We start from the raw sequence: 21,740 nt of genomic DNA, 5'->3' as shown, positions 1-21,740 counted from the left end.
ACTGTACTGCAAATTTACTCCTAAGTGACAGAAAAATACTATATGAAATGGAAAAAAAATTAAATATGATTTAATCAATAGCTGATTACCTTTAAAACTTTGGGCTTCTTTTCCCTCTGGGGCCTCTTGTTTTCTTTTATAACCTAAAAAAAATCAAATTGCAAAATGAGCCTCCGTTTAAGAAAAAAAATTAGCTCCCACCCCCCCAAATTTTTTGGCTATTTCTCTAGAAAACTACTTATACCATTTAAAATCATCAACATGTTTGCTAGGCAGAACCTAAAGAGCTTATGTAAAATGTAGACTTTAAAAGTCACTGAAAAAAAGCCTTGCATAAAGATGAAGTAGGGAAATACCCTTTTTTCCCCTTAAAGTCTGTCTTAATTAGCCTCTGCATTCTTCACAGCGAAGCCCACGAGGTAGCCATCTTGCTTGCTTCTGCAGAGGAAGCCTCTACAGTGGAACAGTTCTGCAAACTGCTTTTTGGTATTATTATCATGGTGTTTAAAGGCAGCCCTGGCCTGCCAGCACTGTAGACGTGCTGGGCATGCCTTTTGCAAAAACAGCCCCACAAAGAGTGCAGCCAATGGCAATGCAGAGCTTAGCAACTCCAAAGTGATCTTCTCTGCTAGCCTTCCTAGACAAAGGATCTCCTGTGCGGCTCCGCTCTCACCACAGGACACAGGCAGCCACAAGCTGCGACATGGAGTGCGCTGCAGAGGATCTGGTCGCGCCGAAATCACAGGAGGCTTCAGCAAAAACAATGCACACAAATCCCCCAGGTCTCCGCCATCGGATCGATGGCGGAGGCTCCCTGATTAGTAACCTCTTGGCGGCTCCGAGGGCAGGTCTGCGCGGGGGGAGGGGTGCGCGGCTCTGCCTCCAACGTACAGGAGATATAACTGAGCCGAGGGGGGCATTTGGGCTTGCTGAAACTCTGGAAGGTATTGTGCATTTTTACTTTATAAGGCAAGGCTAAATATTGGCGATATTTAAGGCAGGGAGGTTATGTGAGGACAGTGTAGGCTCAGCTGTTGGGCTGCGTGTCTCATTCCCCGGGAACCACACCTCTTTGCAGCAGGCGCTTTGCCCAGAAACACAGCAATTTGATTTCTGTCAATAAATGTCCAATGACAAAGGCGGATTAGAAAATACTAATGAAGCCACTTAAAAGGAAAAGGACAGGATGAGGACAAGGAGAAGGGGAGGAGTTTACAAAATATACTTGCCACTCTGAGTGGCTGGAGAAAAAAAAGACTTCTCTCTTGCTCTGCACATTTCTGGTGACCTTCATTTCCCAGAGAAAATTCCTACTGTCCCAAGGTGGGCTCAAACCTTTGGGATAGAAGGAGCACCTTTGGCTCCTCTGTCTCCCAAGATCATCAGCTGTCACCGAGCATCTCCCGGTGGAGCTGCCAAGTGGGTCCCCACGTGGAGCCTGTCTGCGCAGCAGGCTGATGGTCAGTCGGGGCCACCCACTTCCCAGGAATTGGGAGCGAAGCCAGAGGTGGCACAGGCAGCCACCCACACTCACGCACCTGGACTGCCACTGTGCCCAGTGGGTGGTAGGCACTGGGAGAGCTGGGCACCAGAGCCAGAACTTGCCAGACCCTGAGAGTGGCAGAGCCAGAGGAGTTCAGCTCCCTCCCCTTAAGCCCCCTGGCCAGGCAACAGTGGCAGGAGAAAAAGAACCAAGACAGCTGCTGTGAGCTGGCAGGTCTCAAGGTCACTGCCAAAATGGAGTGAAGAGGCCAGTCACAGTCCCATCATAGCCACCTTGACAGCTGCACAGATCTTGGGAAGACAGCCTCAGCTCCATCCTCCCAGGGCCAAAGTTTCAGCAACACATTTAGGGGATTGGCAGGAGGGCCTCCCTTGCTGCTCAGCCAAAGATGGGTTTTCCACTTGCAGTTGGATTGAGAACAGATTCCCACAACCAGAAATCAGGAACAGAGCGAGGGCCGGAAGGCCTGTATTTCATCACCCTGGATTCCTAGCCTTTCGGTTTGCCACAAAAGCACGCTTTTCTTGTTAGGATGGTAAGTCCAACATGCACTCTTTTCCGACTTTAAACTACCTCTCTCTCACCTACCCACCCTCAAATTTTTAACAAATGTAAAAAGCAAGCCTCCTGGTAGCAAAACCAGTGGATTCTGACCTATCTACATCTTTCAGGGCAATTTCAAGCACACTGTGCCCACACCAAGAAGCTCTCTGTGGTGAATGAAGCATCCACGAAGCAGGTAGGAAAACAGGACATAATACAACAAGATTTGAAAACGGCCCTACATTTCTTTCTCTTTGAAGTTTGTGTGTGTGTGCATGATAAAATATACATAACATAAAATTTGCCATTTTAACCATTGATAAATGTACAAATTTAGTAGCATTACATTCATTCACAATGTTGTGAAACTATTCCCCCCCCTCTCCATTCCCAGCTGTTTGATTATCCCAAACAGAAACTCTATATCCATTCCACAATTAAGTCCTCATTCACCTTCTCTCAGCCCTTACTACCTTTTATTTTGCCTTCTGTCTCTATAAATTTGCCTATTCTAGTATATCATATAACTGGTGTCACACAATAGTTGGCCTTCACTTCATGTAATGTTTTCAAGGTTCATCCATGTTCTGAGATTGTCACAATTTCATTCCTTTTTTTTTTTTTTTTATAAGATATTTTTTTAAGTTTGGGGCACCTGGGTGGCTCAGTTGGTTAAGCCTCCGACTTTGGCTCACATCAGGATCTCAGGGTTTGTGAGCTGGAGCCCCGCATCGGGCTCTGTGCTGACAGCTCAGAGTCTGGAGTCTGCTTCAGATTCAATGTCTCTCTCTGACCCTCCCCTCCTCACACTCTGTCTCTCTCTCAAAAATAAATAAACACTTTAAAAAAAGATATTTTTTTAACATTTATTTATTTTTGAAAGAGAGAAAATGAGCAGAGGAAGGACAGAGGATCTGAATTGTGCTGATAGCAGATGTGGGGCTCCAACCCATGAACCGTGAGATCATGACCTGAGCTTAAGTGACTGAGCCAACCAGGCGCCCCAGAATTTCATTCCTTTTTAAGGCTCAATAGTATTTCACTGTGTGTATATACACCAAATTTGTTTATCTGTTCTTCTGTTGATGTACATTTGGGTTGTTCCCACTTTTTGTCTATTGTGAAAAATACAGCTATGAACATGGGTATGAGTATCTATTTGAGTCCCTGCTTTTAATTCTTTTAATATATACCTAGGAGTAGAATTGCTGGATCATGTGCTAATTTTGGATCATATGATAATTTTAATTATTCAAGGAATCACCAAACTTTCTATGGTGTCTATACCATTTTACATTCCTGTCAGTGCATGCAAGGGTAGCTCTACATTTCTTAAAGTTCCTTGCATTTCAATTACAAATAATGCCTCTCCCCCTTGAATACTTGAATATAATTTTTAAAAAGTATCAACATTTCCCCAGCTTGATTGCTCAATATTTAGTGAAGTTGGCCATGATATATAATAAATCATATGTTGAAAATCAACCTATTACCTATGTGATCCATGTTCATCTCAATAAAACAAAATCAGGCTCCAAGTGTTAGGTGTACCGAAAATCCACATCAGTGAGAAGTCAGTCCCCTTTTTAAAGCCCCACTGACAGAATTTTCACTACATGGGATACTCATGAAGTCATACAACACTGCACTTGGCAACCTAAGCAAACATTGGAAGTCTGTGTGCAGTGTTCTGCAAAATGAATTAATAAATAAAGCCAAAGCTCATCACAGCTAAATATGAGGGTTAATTAAAGTGACCAGACCTAACATTGACTCAAAATAGCCAACTGATACTATACAATGAAGATCTGCACTTGTTTGAACGCAGAATAGATTGGTAACCTGCATTGGTTGTGACCATCTGCTCTAAATCCTATACTTAGTGATTTGTCAGTCTCTCGACTCAAGGCTTTGATGGAGAAAATAATCAGACATTGCTAGCTGAGAAATTGGAGGTCAGGAAAGCCATTCCCACTCTCTTATCACTCAGGGCAAAGTACACACCACTAGATCGTGTTGGAAAATGGCAGATCAGAAACTAAGAAACCCTGTGTTGTAGTCTTACTTACTCAGAACTTGCTTTTGTCACTTAAGTCTATTTGTTTTTCTCACAAGAAATCATGGTTATTAAGTTGCATGAGTTGTACTTAATTTTGTAGTAACTTCTAGGTTCTTTCAAATATTACAAAATGGAATCTCTTTTCTCTCAATCCCATGATTGTAGGGGCGCCTCAGTAAAGTGTCAGACACTTGATTTCAGCTCAAGTCGTGGCTCTGCATCAGGCTCCACGCTGACAGTGTGGAGCCTGTTTGGAATTCTCCCTCTCTCCCTCTCTGTCTCTGCACCCCTCTCCCCTGCTAAGGCTCACATGTGCACTCTCTCTCCAAATAAATAAATAAACTTAAAAACTTTTTTTGAAATCGAATGATCGTAGAACTAAAAGAGAACATCAGAGAAAAAAATTGAGTCTAACTACATTATTTCATAGATAAACTAAGGCTCAAAGAGATAAAATTACTTCATTCACTCTACACAGGAAGTTAGAACTTGACTTGAGCTGAAGTTTAACTGTCTACACTGCTTTGTCTATAACTCCTCTTCATTTTCAATACCCAACAATAGACATTGGTAAATATCCCCCAAATAACCTTTAAGGTTGAAACATCTTCAAAACTACACACTCTGGGAGCAGGGGGCCTGGGGGACTCTCTTGGTTGAGTGACTGACTCTTGCCTTCCACTCAGGTCATGATCCCAGGGTCATGGAATGGAGCCCCACATCAGGCACTCGGAGTGTGGAACCTGCTGGGGATTCTCTCTCTCCCTCTACCCTTCTCCCCTGCTTGCATTTTCTCTCTCCCCCTCTCTCTCAAAACAAATAAATAAATTTAATTTAATTTAAAAATTTTTTTTAAATTTTTTAATGTTTATTTTTGAGAGAGAGAGAGAGAGAGAGAGCACAAGCCAGGAGAGGGGCAGAGAGAGAGGGAGAGACAAAGCAGGTTCCAGGCTCTGAGCTGTCAGCACAGTGCCTCATGTGGGGCTTAAACTCACGGACTGTGAGATCATGACCTGAGCCAAAGTCAGATGTTTAACCAACTGAGCCACCCAGGCACCCTTAAAAAAATTTTTATTTTTATTTTTATTTAAAAAAAAATTTTTTTTAACGTTTATTTATTTTTGAGACAGAGAGAGACAGAGCATGAACAGGGGAGGGGCAGAGAGAGAGGGAGACACAGAATCTGAAACAGGCTCCAGGCTCTGAGCTGTCAGCACAGAGCCCGACGCGGGGCTCGAACTCATGGACGTGAGATCATGACCTGAGCCGAAGTCGGATGCTTAACCGACCAAGCCACCCAGGCGCCCCTAAAAAAATTTTTAAATGCAAAATCCTACATACTTCGTAGTGGCTCATATTCCTAGAAGACTAGTATTTAAATGAATATTACATTAAATGTGCTTTTAAAACAATAAATCTTGTGCCCTCAGAGATAAATTTATGAATAATTTTAAAATTCTACTTCTCTAAGCATAAGCCATTCTGCATCCACAAGAAACTAGACATACAAACACCACCTAGGAGGAATTTTCTTCTAGGTTAATCTCAGGAGTGATCATGCTTTCTCAAACTGGACACCTCTGTAGCACAAAATCCTTCCAGTATTACCCCACTCCCCTCTCCCATAAAATCCTTCTATATTTCTTTTCTTACACATTGTTGGGGGAGAGGGGGTCATAGCTTTTGTAGTGATACCTGGGTAAAGATATTTTAAGTACCGTACTTTATAAATTTCCAATCATTAAGAGTAAGAAAAGGATGGCTCATATTGTTCACAATTCTTAGAGATCTTAAAGTTAGCTTGGTTTTATTTCTTGTGAGACACAGAAACCTTAGGTTAATGGGAGATCTTCCTGGGTGATTGGGTAAACAATAATAGTCTGGGTATAGGTGGCTGATCTCCTCACACAGCCTTCCCTGGCTTCTTTCCGTCCCCCACTTCCTTCCCTGAGACTTATCTGCAGTGACCCTTTTTTCCTTCTAAGGGGCCAGGTCTACATAGGATCTATCCCATTCCCTCTAGCAGTCCTGCTTAGTGCTGGTAAAAGTAACTGCTTTTTGGGGCCCTTGGGTGGCTCAGTCAGTTAAGCGTCTGACTCTTGATTTCAGCTCAGGTCATGATCTCACGGTTAGTGTGTTGGAGTCCCACATTGGGCTCTCTGCTGATGGTGCGGAGTCTGCTTGGGATTCTGTCTCTCTCTCTCTGCCCCTCCCCTGCTTGCTCCCTCTATCACTCTCTCTCAAAATAAATACACATTTTTAAAATTTTTAAATAAAAAATAAATAACTGATCTTCAAAAATAAGAATTAAGGAACAAGTGAATGATGGTCTTCAATAATTGCCAAGGGAGAACTGTTGTCAGTGAGGGGAAGCAGAGATAATGCCAGAGATTAATGGGGCTGAAATATCACCTCTCCCTAGTTTCTCAACAATTCTTAGTACTAACTTCAAATTGACAAGCTTACTCCATTACAGTCTAAAGCCATAATTTGGACACAGAAATCCAAAAAGAGTATCTATAGGTGCTTGTCAAAAACAAATCACAAAGGATGCTGATATTTAGAAAATGTCCCTTTTTGTGAATGATATATTGAAATTTGCTTCTTATTATTCCTAGTCTGTCCTGTGTATTTTATATCAATAATATCTTTAAAAAAGAAAAAAAAAAAGGAAGCTCTCTATCTTTGGGCTCCTTCTCCACGTGCTGGAGAGTTGACACTAGATAGCACTGAACCCTCAGTTTTTATTTTTTTTTATTATTTTTGTTTAAATTTTTTTAATGTTTATTTATTTTTGAGACAGAGAGAGACAGAGCATGAACAGGGGAGGGGCAGAGAGACAGGAAGACACAGAATCTGAAATGGGCTCCAGGCTCTGAGCTGTCAGCACAGAGCCCGACGCAGGGCTCGAACTCACGGACGTGAGATCATGACCTGAGCCGAAGTCGGACGCTTAACAGTCTGAGCCACCCAGGCGCCCAGAACCCTCAGTTTTTAGATAATCCTATTGTCTCATCAAGTCTAATAGCAAAATCATAAAAATTCAGTTTCTCTGAGAAGCTCTAATCATTTTACATACACACAACTTCTTTCCTGAGGTTTAGATCTAATTATCTCCTAAGTTTAACAAAATCTAACTTAAAATTGTTGAACAACCTTAAAAAACTCCACATCCAAAAACATTTTCTTTGAAACTTGTTGATTCATTTTTTATAATGAACCTTTCCATTTAAATCTTTAAACAATAATAATAACAAAAAATAAATAATCAAAACCCATGCGATGACTTCATAAATGTTCAGGACTTCCAATATGCAGAAATGGTGCTGGGCCTGGCCCTCAGAACCTAACATCTCAAGGGGCGCTTGAGTGGGTCAGTTAACCATCCAACTTCAGCTCAGGTCATGATCTCACCTCTCATAAGTTCGAGGCTCATGTCAGGTTCTGTGCCGACAGCTCACAGCCTGGAGCCTGCTTATAAATCTGTGTCTCCCTCTCTCTCTGCCCCTCTCCCACGCATGCTCTCTTTCTCTCAAAAATAAATAATTGTTAAAAAGAATTTAAAAAGAACCTAACATCTCAGGACAGACACAAACAGACAATCATGATGCAGTATAGAATGGGGATGATCCCAGAAAAGCTATGAAAGAGAAGTCTTCCCAGAGGAAGTGACATTTCCACTGAAACCTAAGGAGGATAAGCAGGAGTTGGTGACATTTAGAGGGAGAGAAGAAATGTATGTGCCCCCGATGAAGGTTCACAGCATGTGCAAGGACACTGGCAGCACTATGGCTATGGAAAGTCACACTGGAGCGTGGCTGTGAAGGAGCTAAGGGGACAATGAATATAAGAGGCACATGGATAGATGTAATCAGCTTTTAATTCTCTACTTTTCCAGTTTGAAATGTTATTTTTTGTACCGTTTTCCATAATTAGTCCTTTCAAAAGCCAACAATGATGCTCCTATTAAATTCATCATCACAAATAACAGCTACTTTTTCAAAGGAAGAACTAAGGAGGGGTGATTGGTTTGTCTTAGATCTGAAAACCCTTACTTTTCAACTAGAAATCACCTTTGTATAACTAAGTCTCCTAATCAGAGAAAAGTATATTTTGAAAATGAACGTATGCAAAATTTTTTGTTGAGACAAGATCAGTTATTCAAGAAAGGTTAACTCCTTTAGTCCTTGAACTCATTTCCTAGAGTTTCACACAATCTATGGAGAAATGTATTTGTCTGCCTAGAAATAAGTTATATTCTTTCAGCAGGGCAACTACTGGACAGACGCTTTTGATGTTTGGAGTAAAGGGTGCCCTTTGTTCATCCCGGTAATGGAACAGAGAATAGCAACTATATTGGAGCCACTTCATACCTTTGGTGTTTCTGATTTAATGAATAATTCTTTTTCATGGAACTTAGCTCAGGTTGAGAGAAGACAGGAATTACCACTTTTTTCAGGGAGAACCAAAAAATAAATAAAACCAAAAAACTTGCCATTGAGCCTGTAATATTTTTATAATAGTAGAATGCCTAAAATTAATTTTTCCCAAAGTCTGGTTTTCCTGACAGCCAAATACTTATTCAATGGACACAGTAGTTCTTATGTAACATAATAAATAGGGCACCTGGGTGGCTCAGTTGGTTAAACATCTGATTTCGGCTCAGGTCATAATCTCGCAGTACCTGAGTTTGAATTGCACGTCAGGTGAGCTCAAGCCCCACTTTGGGTCAACAAGAACCCTGCTTCAGGAGAACCCCACTTCTCTCTCTAAATCTCTCTCTCTCTCTCTCATAAATAAATAAATAAATAAATAAATAAATAAATAAATAAGACAAATAAAATAAAATAAAATGTCCTCAAGGTTCTTCCTACTTCTTACTAGGTCCTCAGTTCTTCTAACTTGGCACCACTTCTGTGTTTGAAGGTGATCCTTTTGAACTTTTGCAATATAAAGCCCTTTAGAAATACTTTGTGAAGTCCAGAGAAGATATACTTGCCGTAACAAAAGAACAAAAAGGTTATTTTCATCACAGTTCACCTTAGAAATCAACAGGTATAGAGCTCAAGCTTGTAGCTGTGCTAAATGTGCAGATTTAAATAAAAAAACTTGCATATCTTTATTAGGAATGTTTTAGCATAAATGATTATAATAGTGTTTCCATAGATACTTTTTTCTTTTTTTAAAAAAGATTTATTTTTAAATAATCTCTATGCCCAATATGGGGCTCAAATTCACAACCCAGAGATCAAGTTGCATGCTTTACCAACTAAGCCAGCCAGGGGCTCCCATAGATACTCTTAGTGACTACTTTAAAAAATGCAATTTCCCCCAAAATGTGTTTGATTTACCTGACTTCCGAATACTTATTCAATTGCCTCTTGTTTAAAAAAAAATAAATGGTTCTTAATGTTTTACTATTATTTATAAATTGTGAATGCCCATCATTAACTCTTTAAACTGCATCATTTGAGAATGAGTCAAACTGCATTCACTGATGCTGTAATTAAAATTTTAACTTTATGAACATAAAGCCATATTTTATAGGGCTACTTTTTGCTTCATCATAATAAATGAAGTGTTAGTGGGCTTGGGGGGATTAAGGATTGCTATACCCACCAATTCTCTTAATCACTAACTATGCATGTAATAAAAGAAAATTACTGTAGATGTCTTGAAAAGAAAGTTTTGGGGCACCTGGCTGGCTCAGTCAGTGGAATGTATGACTCTTAATCTCAGGATTGTGAGTTTGAGCCCCATGTTGGCTATAGAGATTACTTAAAAATAAAATCTTAAAAAAAGAAAGAGAGAGAGAGAAGTTTTATTTCCTCCTGGCCTATACATCTTAAATATATTTTTAATTTTTTTTTAATGTTTGCTTTTGAGAGACAGACAGAATGTGAGCAGGGGAGGGACAGAGAGAGATATCAAATATCAAAATATTTGAGGGGCTCAAACTCACCGACTGCAAGATCATAACCTGAGCCACCCAGGAGCCCCAACCTTAAAATATGGTATTATACAATATCAAAATATTATCTTAAATAAGATCAGTATGTCCCGGGTGGGTCCAAGTCCCAACTATACTATTAAATATGGGACCTTGGGGTACCTGGGTGACTCAGTTGATTGAGCATCTGACTCTTCATTTCGGTTCAGGTCATGATCCCAAGGACATGGGATGGAGCCCCAAGTTGGGAGCCTGCTTAAGAGTCTCACTCTCTCTCCCTCTGCCCCTTCCCCCACTCGTGCTCTATCTTTTCCAAAAAAAAAAAAAAAAAAAAAATCTTTAAATATGGGACCTTAAGCAAGTCAACCTCCCATAGACTCAGTGAAGGACAATGCTGACATTAGGTTTAAGTGTTGAAATGACTATGAAAAGCATGTGATATGGTGCTTGGCTTTCAGGCGGTTCCATTACAGCAGCCAAGAACCATGACTGTCATTAGTTAAGAAAACTGTATATGAAAAACAATGTAATAAAAAAAAAAGTAAAGAAACAAGTGTTGGCAAGGATGTGGAAAAAAAGGAACCCTCGGGCAGTGTTGGTGGGAATGCAAACTGGTGTAGCCAAGGTATGGAAGTTCCTCAAAAAATTAAAGCTAGAACTGCTATATGATCCAGTAATTCCACTACTGGCTATTTACCCAAAGAATATGAAAACACTAATTTGAAAGGATACATGCATCCCAATTTCTATTGCAGCATTGTTTGTAATACCCAAATTATGGAAGCAACCCAAGTGCCCATTGGGAGATGAACAGATAAAAGAAGATGTGCTATATATACACAGTGGAATATTATTCAGCCCTAAAAATTAACAGAATCTTGCCATTTGCAACAACATGGATGGATCTAGAGAGTGTAATGCTAAATGAAATAAGTCAGTCAGACTTATTTGACCATACGATTTCACGCATATGTGGGATTTAAGAAATGAAACAAATGAACAAAGTAAAAAAAAAGACAAAACAAAAAAAGACTCTTAACTCTTAGGAACAAACAGATGGTGAGAGAGGAGGTGGGTAGGGCGATGGGTGAAATAAGTAAAGGGGATTAAGAGTACACTTAATATGATGAGCCTTGGGGCGCCTGGGTGGCTCAGTCAGTTAAGCCTCCAACTTCGTCCCGTCCCGGGTCATGATCTCACAGTTTGTGGATTCGAGCCCCGTGTGGGCTCTGTGCTGATAGCTCAGAGCCTGAGCCTGCCTCAGATTCTGTGCTCCCTCTCTCTCTCTCTCTCTCTCTCTGTGCCCCTCCCCTGCTCATGCTCTGTCTCTCTTCCTCAAAGATAAATAAACATTAAAAAATATATATATATGTACATATATGTATATGTATATGTATATGTATACATATACATATACATATATATATATATGATGAGCCCTGAGTAATGTATAGAATTGTTGAATCACCATATTGTACACTTGAAACTAATTTATAACACTGTATGTTACCTATATTGGCATTCAAAAAACAGTAATGAGCAATTAACGTTAATTTAATATAAAAACTGAAGATATTTAAGAACACACTGTTTGGGGACATCAGAACCTCTCCCAGATAAATCTAGTATCAACAAGATTTCTGCTAGACTTGGGGCATTCTAATTCCACCATTCCATCATAACATAATCTTACATTTATTAATTTAAAAAGAATATAAAGGGACGCCTAGGTGGCTCGGTCGGTTAAGCGTCCGACTTTGGCTCAGGTCATGATCTCACGGTTCGTGAGTTGGAGCCCTGCGTCGGGCTCTGTGCTGACAGCTCAGAGCCTGGAGCCTGTTTCAGATTCTGTGTCTCCCTCTCTCTCTGCCCCTCCCCTGTTTATGCTCTGTCTCTCTCTGTCTCAAAAATAAATAAACGTTAAAAAAAAATAAAAAATAAAAAGAATATAAAACTTTCACTGTCATTGATAGTTTGGAAAAACCGTCCCGCTAAAGACAATTAGAAAAGCTGCACAAAATATAAAAACATCTGATAGAAGGCATAGGACAGTGCAGAATTACCATACCAAGATTCAGAGGGGAATGAGTCCAGGAAGGGTAAAAATATTTTAAGTAAAAATATAAAATTTGAGAGAAAGAGGTAAAAAGCTGGCTAAAGAGAAATGTAACCTTGGAAGTAAAATATAGAATCAGTGGAATTGGCAATATTTGATTCATGTGAAAAAAGAATTATAGTTTTGGGGGCGCCTGGGTGGCTCAGTTGGTTGAGCGTCCGACTCTTGGTTTCGTCTCAGGTCATGCTCTCACAGTGATTTCAAGTCCCATGCTGACAGCACAGAGCCTGCTTGGGATTCTCTCTCCCCTACTCACACTCTGTCTCTCAAAACAAATAAACTTAAAAACAAAGAAAGTATTATAGTTTTGCAAAATGAACCTATAAGACTCTTAAACAACATCTATTTCAAAGTTTCACAAGTCTGAAAGATAGCATCAATGCCCTTAGCATGACTATTCACAACCAGTCTGCCTCTAGGTTCCCCTCCTCCACATCCTCTGGCTTCTTCACCTCCTGCTTGTTGCCTTCACTTGAGAACATGGTGGTTAAAATGAGCACATACCATCCAAGCCAAGGGTTCTTTCAAATCCCAGATCAACTGTGTGGTCTTAGACAAGTTACTCGGCCTGTCTAAGCATCAGTGTCTTTATTTTTTTAAAAATTTTAAAGCTTACTTACTTATTTTGAGAGAGAGAGAGAGAGAGAGATTGTGTGGTGGAGGGGGAGAGAGATGGAGAGAGAGAGAATCCCAAGCAGGCTCTGTCCTGTCAGAGCAGAGCCCAAAGTGGGGCTGGAACCCACGAACTGGGAGATCATGACCTGAGCCAAAATCAAGAGTCAGACTCCTAACCAACTGAGCCACCCAGGCACCCCTTCAGTGTCTTACCTTATACACTGGGGGAAGAACGTATACTTGATAGAATTGTTGTAAGGATTAAATGAGACAATGAGTATGTCAGTAGTTGATACAGTATTGGGCACTAAGTAAGTACTCAAAACATGATAGCTGTTATTAACCCCTTCAGATAAATGCTTACTGCATACCAGTTCCACATCTATGTTCAGTATCATTCAACCCAACCGACATTTGTTTGGTGGCTACCCAATGCCAAACACAGCATAGGGAGGGACATGAAGGGCAGGAAAAAAAATCCTGGCCCTTCAGTCAACTCAGTGATGTCTCAAAAAAAAAAAAAAAAAAAGATTAACGCTCAGGTCATGATTTGGTGGTCCCTGAGTTCCAGCCCCATCGCAGGCTCTGTGCTGACAGCTCAGAGCCTGGAGTCTGCCTTGGATTCTGTGTCTCTTTCTCTCGGCACCTCCTATGCTCTTTCTGTCTCTCTCAAAAATAAATAAACATTAAGGAAAAAAAAAAAAGATGGGCCTTTGGGAAATGCTTCAGTCATAAGAATGGAACCTTAAAGAAGGGACTAGTGCCTTATAAAAGAAGCTCCAGAGAGATCTCCTAGCTTACTCTACCATATAAGAACACAGTGAAAATGCACCAGCTATGAACTATGAAGAGGGCCTTCACCAGAATTTTATCATGCTGTCACCTTGATCTTGGATTTCCCAACCTCCAGAACTTTAAGCAATACATTTGTGTTATTCATAAATGACCCAGTCTGTAGTATTTTGTTATAGCAATCCAAAAGGTCTAAGGACTAAGACAGAATTGCAAAGTATTCATGGAAGATATACAAATGGTCAATAAACCCATGAAAAGATGCTTGACATCATTAATCATTGGAGAAATGCAAATCAAAACCATCATGAGATAATCACTTCACATTCACTAAGATAGCAATAATCAAAAATTCACAGGTGGCTGAGTTGGTTAAAGCACCCAACTTCATCTCGGGTCATGATCTCACAGTTCTTGAGTTCAAGCCCCATATTAGTCTCTCTACTCTCAGGGTGGATCCTGCTTTGGATCCTCTTTCTCTCTCTCTCTCTCTCTCTCTCTCTCTCTCTGCCTCCCCCACTCGTGCTCTCTCTCTTTTGTCTCTCAAAAATAAATAATAAATAAGTAAACATAAAAAATTGGAATAATCAAAAAGATAATAACAAGTGTTGGTGAAGATGTGGAAAAATTAGAATCCTCATACATTGCTGCTTGGAATCCAAAATGGTCTATTTTGGAAATCAGTTCGGTAATTCCTTAAACAGTTACCATTTGACTCAGCAATTCCACTTCTAGGAATATGCACAAAGTAACTGAAAACACATGTCTACAGAAAAACCTGTATACAAATGTTCAGAGCAGTATTACTTATAATAGGCAAAAAGTGGAAACAACCTAAAAGCCCAACAACTGATGAATGTGCATACAGAATGTGGTTTATTCATACAGTGAAATATTATTTAGCTATAAAAGGGAACAAAGTACTGGTATATGGTACAACATGGATAAACTCTGAAAGCATTATGCTCAGTGAAAGCAGCCAGACACAAAAGACCAAATACTGTATGATTCCATTTACATGAAGTGTCCAGAACAGGCAAATCCAGTGACAAAAAGCAGATTAGTGGTTGCCAGGAGCTGGGGGAGGGGAGAATGGATGACTGCTGAGTGGCACAGGGTTTCTTTTAGAATAATGAAAATGTTCTAGAATTAGATTGTGGTGATGGCTGCACAACCTTGCAAATACATTATAGAACACTAACTTATGCACTTTTAAAAGAGTAATTTTATTATGTGAACTCTATCTCAATTTTTTTAAAAAGAAGAGATTAATTCTTTAATTCTCCTTTATCACAGTGAAAAAAGTGCCTCTACTACTTGCTAGCCATGGGGAATTAAACACAATTTTTAAAGTGGGTTTCTATTTACCAGTCTGCAAAATCAGAGTCCAAACACTTAAACTTCACTGATCACTGTCAGGATCAATTATGGTAACATTAAGACTTTTAGCAGTGTCTGGCCCATAGTAGACCCTCAATAAACGTTAATTTCTATCTTCTTCCTTTCCTTTGCCAGTTTCCTGTTTCAAGTCAAAGAAGTTTAAATTTTGTTAAAATCTTATGTACCCAATTAGCAATGAAGACAGAGTTCCCTAGTTGTTAGTTCTTTAAAAAAGATAAAAGTTGGGGCGCCTGGGTGGCGCAGTCGGTTAAGCGTCCGACTTCAGCCAGGTCACGATCTCGCGGTCCGTGAGTTCGAGCCCCGCGTCAGGCTCTGGGCTGATGGCCCAGAGCCTGGAGCCTGTTTCTGATTCTGTGTCTCCCTCTCTCTCTGCCCCTCCCCCGTTCATGCTCTGTCTCTCTCTGTCCCAAAAATAAATAAACGTTGAAAAAAAAAAATTTTTTTTTAAAAAGATAAAAGTTAAACACTATTGTTTTGTTTTCCTGGTTTTTAAATTTTTGTTTGTTTTAACATCTCATAATGCACTTGAAAATATAATTAGGTGGGGGCACCTGGGTGCTCAGTTGGTTGAGCTATTGGCTTCAGCTCAGGTCATGATCTCACGGCCTGTAGTTTTGAGCCCTGCATCTGGCTCTGGGCTGACAGCTCAGAGCCTGGAGCCTACTTCAGATTGTCTCCCTCTCTCTCTGCCCCTCCCCCACTCACATTCTCTCTCTCTCTCTCTCTCTCTCTCTCTCTCTCGTTCGCTCACTCTCTCTCAAAAAAAAAGTAAAAGAAAAAAGAAAGAAAGAAAATGGAATTAGGTGAATAAAGGCATTTGAATTTCTATATTACCTAGGACCAATCTCCCTTCAGTTTTGTATTAACTCCTAAACAATTTACTTACACACACACACACACACACACACACACACACACACACACGGCTTTCTAAATCTAAACAGTATCAACTCTGCCCAAATTTTATTCCTTGCATAAACTGTGGACTTCCACTGCCTTATCTTCCCACTTCCTCCTGTCTTGATCCTATGTTTGCTCTTTAACGTAAAATTCACCACAAAATGATATTGCATATGAAATCTATATGAAAAGTGCACCTGGGTGGCTCAGTTGGTTGAACGTCCAACTTCTGCTCAGGTCATGATCTCACGGGTCATGGTTCAAGCACCACAAAGCACCACATGGGGCTCGATGCTGTCAGCTCAGAGCCTGCTTTGGATCCTTTACCCCCTCTCTCTGCCCCTCCCCTGCTTGCATTCTCCCATAAATAAATAAATAAATAAATAAATAAATAAATAAATAATCTGATATGAAAATAAACTGTAGTGTAAGTGTCTAGAATACAGCAAACACCAAAACCCTCTCATTATACAAAGAAAAAAACTGTACCGTCATCATCTCACTGGAAACCACAACTATAATTCTATATCACATGGGAACAGTGAAACCAATTCATTCATAAGGCACCTTAATCCTCCAAAGAAAATGCTTTTGCAGATACTGCAAAACTGTGGGTACTGGCTACTTCTGAGTACTTCAATTGCTTTGCTCTAAATAACACGAATCAGGGGCGCCTGGGTGGCGCAGTCGGTTAAGCGTCCGACTTCAGCCAGGTCACGATCTCGCGGTCCGTGAGTTCGAGCCCCGCGTTGGGCTCTGGGCTGATGGCTCGGAGCCTGGAGCCTGTTTCCGATTCTGTGTCTCCCTCTCTCTCTGCCCCTCCCCCGTTCATGTTCTGTCTCTCTCTGTCCCAAAAATAAATAAATGTTAAAAAAAAAAAAAATTTAAAAAAAAATAAATAACACGAATCAAGTGGCAAGAGGGAAATGGCTGAAAGTAATGAAATGAATACACAAATCTCTTCAAGGATGTAATAACCACCACGTTTAGGCACCTAGTGTTTAGCAGGCACACTGCCAGGCCTTTTATAGACATCACTTCTGCTCCTCAAGTCACAGGTCTGTCACAATGTTACGAATAGATCCATTCTCATACTGATGACCATGTGGGGAATAATCAAAACTCAGTATAACTGGTTTTTCCTTATCTGTAGGAATAGTTGTCAATTTCATTCCTTCAAATTTGTAAAAGAGTGGTATGATTCTCTTACCTGTTTTACTTTTGGGAAGCGAGAGACATAATTGCACAGTTCTACGAAATCTAATAAAAGTCACAGACCATCTCTCCAGAAAAATGCATATAAAAATAATATACTGTAAACTAATATAACACTGTATGTTAACTATACTGAAATATATATATATATGGCATAAAAATTTAAGTTTTACTTAATTTATTTTTTTAATTTACATCCAAGTTAGTTAGCAATATATGCTCAACAATTTCAGTAGATTCCTTAATGCCTCTTACCCGTTTAGACCATCCCACAACCCCTCCAGTAACCCTGTTTGTTCTTGTTCTCCATATTTAAGAGTCTCTTATGTTTTTGTCCCCCTCCCTGTTTTTATATTGTTTTTACTTCACTTCCCTTATGTTCATCTGTTTTGTATCCTAAAGTCCTCATCTGAGTGAAGTCCTATAATATTTGTCTCTCTGACTAATTTCACTTAGCATAATACCCTCTAGTTCCATCCACGTAGTTGTGAATGGCAAGATTTCATTCTTTTTGATTACAGCATATAATTTTGAGGGAATGGGATCACAGAACACTGAAGCCCATCCTGATTAAAAAGCCTCTAATGCAGAAATTCTATTTTTATGATTACTGAAATACTGTATGAGTGTTGGGATCATTTAAACTGGGATCAGTGGTGCCTGGGTGCCTCAGTTGGTTAAGCTTCCAACTTCAACTCAGGTTCATGATCTCAAAGTTTGTGGGTTTGAGTCCTGAGTCAGGCTCTATGCTGATAGCTCAGAGCCTAGAGCCTGCTTCAGGTTCTGTGTCTCCCTCTCTCTCTGCCCCTCCCCAGCTAGCACTCTCTCCCTCAAAAATAAATAAACATTAAAAATTTAAAAAATAAACTGGGATCAAATTGGGCTTAGAAATTCTTGTCTAGCAACCAAAATGCATGTGCAAATTTTAGTAGGACTAAAGAGCTAATATAATGATAGCAATTTAAAATTTTTGGTGTTTCTGCAAATGCTAAAAATTTATCAAGTACCTAATCTGATCTGGCTAGTATCCAGTCATTAGTTAGAAATGCTGAAATGCTACCTCAATCACCATCTTTGAGAAAGCAAATAAGATGTGTTAACCAAAAAACAATGTAACAGAAACTTCAGTCTCTCATTTTGGGAGAAGGAAATAAACCTGACTTTCCAAAAAATACCTTTACTGTAAATACAAACCTCAGGTTTCTAAAAATGGTAAAGATTTGGAAACCATTAGGCATTAACATTAGAAAAATACTAAGTATTTTGGTTACGCTAATACTTTTAGGTTGAAATAAAGGACTAATGATTCCAGTATCAAGGAAAAATCTGAAATAGAAAACAAGATTTATCCTGAAAAAAGTTCACTGCCTAACAAAAAAACTGTAAGAAATTGAAGCATCCAGCAATGGAAAATAATTTAGTAGGGTTAAGTTTATTTTTCACAGTTTTTAAGTCTTTACAAAATTTTAATTACAAGGGAAAATGTGAAAAAAGGAGAAGAAACACATTTACCTGATTTGACTTCAACTATGTGTTTTTAATGCAGAAAAAATACTCAATTTTTTATATATATGCCATAAACCAATATATGTATGGGGGTTACCTCTAGTAGAATTATAGTTCTTTTTTTCTTGCTCCTAAACTTCCTTTTTTTTAATTAAAAAGTTTTTTGGTTTTTTTAGTTAACAGGGTTTCTTTGGTAATATTTATTTATGTATTTATTTTTAATTTTTTTTAATGTTTTATTTTTATTTTTGAGAGAGAGAGAGAGAGAGAGAGAGAGAGAGACAGAGTGTGAGCAGGGGAGGGGCAGACAGAGGGAGACACAGAATCTGAAGCAGGCTCCAGGCTCTGAGCACAGAGCCCAACACAGGGCTCAAAGCCACAAAACTTGAGATCATGACCTGATTTTATGTCGGAAGCTTAACCCACTGAGCCACCCAGGTGCCCCAATATTTATTTTTGAGAGAAAGAGACAGCATACAAGCAGGGGAGAGGCAGAGAGAGATGGGGACAGAGGATCCAAAGTGGTCTCTGCACTGAGAGCAAAAAGCCTGATGCGGGGTCGAACTCGTGAACTTAGAGATCATGACCTGAGCCAAAGTTGGAGGCTTAACCAACTGAACCACCCAGGCGCCGTCCCCTCACTTTTTTTTAACATGTTTATTTATTTTGAAAGAGAGGGAGAGTGGGGAGGGGGAGGCAGAGAGTTTGAGAGAGAATCCCAAGCAGATTCCCTGCTGTCAGCACAGAGCCAACACTTGGGGCTCGAACTCAGGAACCATGAGAGCATGCTTGCCCTGTGCCAAAATCAAAAGTCAGACACTCAACCGATTGAGACAGCCAGGCGCCCCCAATGTATCTTTTTCTTTCTTTTTTTTTTTCCCAACGTTTTTTATTTATTTTTGGGACAAAGACAGACAGAGCATGAGCGGGGGAGGGGCAGAGAGAGAGGGAGACACAGAATCGGAAACAGGCTCCAGGCTCCGAGCCATCAGCCCAGAGCCTGATGCGGGGCTCGAACTCACGGACCGCGAGATCGTGACCTGGCTGAAGTCGGACGCTTAACCGACTGCGCCACCCAGGCGCCCCCCAATGTATCTTTTTCAAAAGCACACTGCAGGGGTGATTAGATGGCTCAGTTGGTTAAGCATCTAACTTGAGCTCAGGTCATGATCTCACGGTTCATGAGTTGGAGCCCCCCATCGGGCTCTGTGCTGAGAGCTCAGATACTGGAGCCTGCTTCATATTCTGTCTCTCTCTCTCTCTCTCTCTCTCTCTCCCCCCTCCTCCGCTTATGCTCGGTCTCTATCAAAAACAAATAAACTTTAAAAAATAAAATGTTTAAAAAGCACATTGCAAATCATCATTATACCCTATATGTACCTATCTATATGTGTCAAGCAACTCTTGATCTTGGGGTTGTAAGTTCCAGCCCCACGTTGGGTGTAGAGATTAGTTAATAAAAAAATCTTTTTAAAAATAAAATAAATTTAAAAAATAAAAAGATACATTGCTATGTCAGAGATACACTGAAGTCTTAACATTTTTATTTTTTTTAATTTTAGAGAGAGGGTGTGCATGAGCAGAGGAGAGGAGCAGAGGGGGAGACAGAGAGGGAGAGAGGGAGGGAGTGAGAGAGAGGGAGAGAGGTGGGGGGTGGGGAGAGAGAGAGAGACAGGGAGAATCCCCAAAAGGTTCCATGCTCAGTATGGATTCTCACATGGGGCTGGATCCCATGACCCTGTAATCATGACCCTAGCTGAAATCAAGAGATGGACACGCAACAAAGTGAGCCACCCAGGTGTCTCCCATTTTTTTCAAAGTCTTACATTTTTTATAAGATTTCATTCTTTCATTTATTAACTGAATCATTTGTTCACCAAACATTTATTGAGCAATTATTATGTGCCAGTACCTGCTAAATCCTAAGCTTGGGCTTTGAAGTAATTTAAACATCTCACTTCTAATCACTTTTCTCTCTGAAGGGGAACACTGACTTTTTTTTAAGTTTATTTGAGAGAGAGAGAGAGAGAGAGAGAGAGAGAGAGAGAGAAGAGTCTGAGTGGGGGAGGGGCAGAGAGAGAGAGAGAGAGAGAGAGAGAGAGAGAATGAATTCCAAGCAGGCTCCACACTGACAGTATAGAGCCAGATATGGAGCTTTAACTCAGAAACTGTGGGATCATGACCTGAGCTGAAACCAAGAGCCAGACACTTAACTGACTAAGCTACCCAGGCACCTCTATGACTTTCTTTTAAGAACTGTGACTCAATAATTTTTTTTAGTTTATTTATTATTTTTTAAATAATCTCTACACCCAACATGGGGCTCGAACTCACAACCGGAGATCAAGAGTCACATACTCTTCTGACTGAGCCAGCCAGGTGCCCCTGTGACTGAGTATTAATGGAACATAATTAAAGTGGAAAAAAGCAAGATTTCTCTTTTGTTTCCTTCATAGTCAGCTGAAGAGCTGATGATAATTAGCCAAGCTTTCTGGATACTCATGACTTGAGTACTGAATCTCATTATCAGATTAATAATCTGAATTACTTTGATTAGTTTGATTCACTTGCTAGTTGTATTATTTTAATATGATAATAATGCAAAAAGAGAAGAGCTCGCCTCTCTCCTGGTAACACAAGTACCACATGTATCAAAGTGCAACAATGACTGGCTACTTTATAAAGAGAATGACTGTTGCAGCTTTGAAATCATGAACTCTTGAAATACTATTTTGGAACATGAAAACCAAGAGTCTGACCAACAAAAGGAACTATGGAGTTAAGTTCTGTAGTAAAGTGAACATGTACCATACTATGGTGCTCACTATCATATAATAGTATAATGTGGATAATGCCGACACTAGATGAAGGTGTTCTCCAGTTCCACACACTTTCCTTCTTGGTTAAGATGATATACACAAAATGGCAGGTAAGATTTGAACCATATTGACAAGATTCTGGAAACTAACACCTGAGGTCAGAATCAATCAAGGTAACCATGGTTTTGTTGACATAGTTGGGGTTTACACATGCAAGAATCCTAGACACCAAAGGGTTTTTTCCCTACAGTCAGCTCTGTCCTGGATATGCTACCAAAGCCTCAGTTCCTTAAAGGCATATTTAAGGACATACAACATCT

General features: G+C 40.0%; 1 protein-coding gene across 5 annotated transcripts in view; it reads right to left on the bottom strand.

Moving 5' to 3' along the window:
- Positions 1-21,740, bottom strand: part of TET1 (tet methylcytosine dioxygenase 1) — a 136,458-nt gene that overhangs the window by 96,540 nt on the left and 18,178 nt on the right. For all 5 annotated transcript variants that reach the window (XM_040485206.1, XM_040485209.1, XM_040485210.1 and 2 more), the window contains one exon: positions 90-143. In XM_040485206.1, the coding sequence (XP_040341140.1) occupies positions 90-143 (54 nt within the window). The remainder of the gene's footprint in view (positions 1-89; positions 144-21,740) is intronic.

Source organism: Herpailurus yagouaroundi, unplaced genomic scaffold (genome assembly GCF_014898765.1).
Source record: "Herpailurus yagouaroundi ecotype Mexico unplaced genomic scaffold, PumYag 163, whole genome shotgun sequence".
Classification (NCBI taxonomy): Eukaryota; Metazoa; Chordata; class Mammalia; order Carnivora; family Felidae; genus Herpailurus; species Herpailurus yagouaroundi.
Note: the sequence above shows the minus strand (reverse complement) of the source record. Positions and strands in the feature narration are given on the sequence as shown.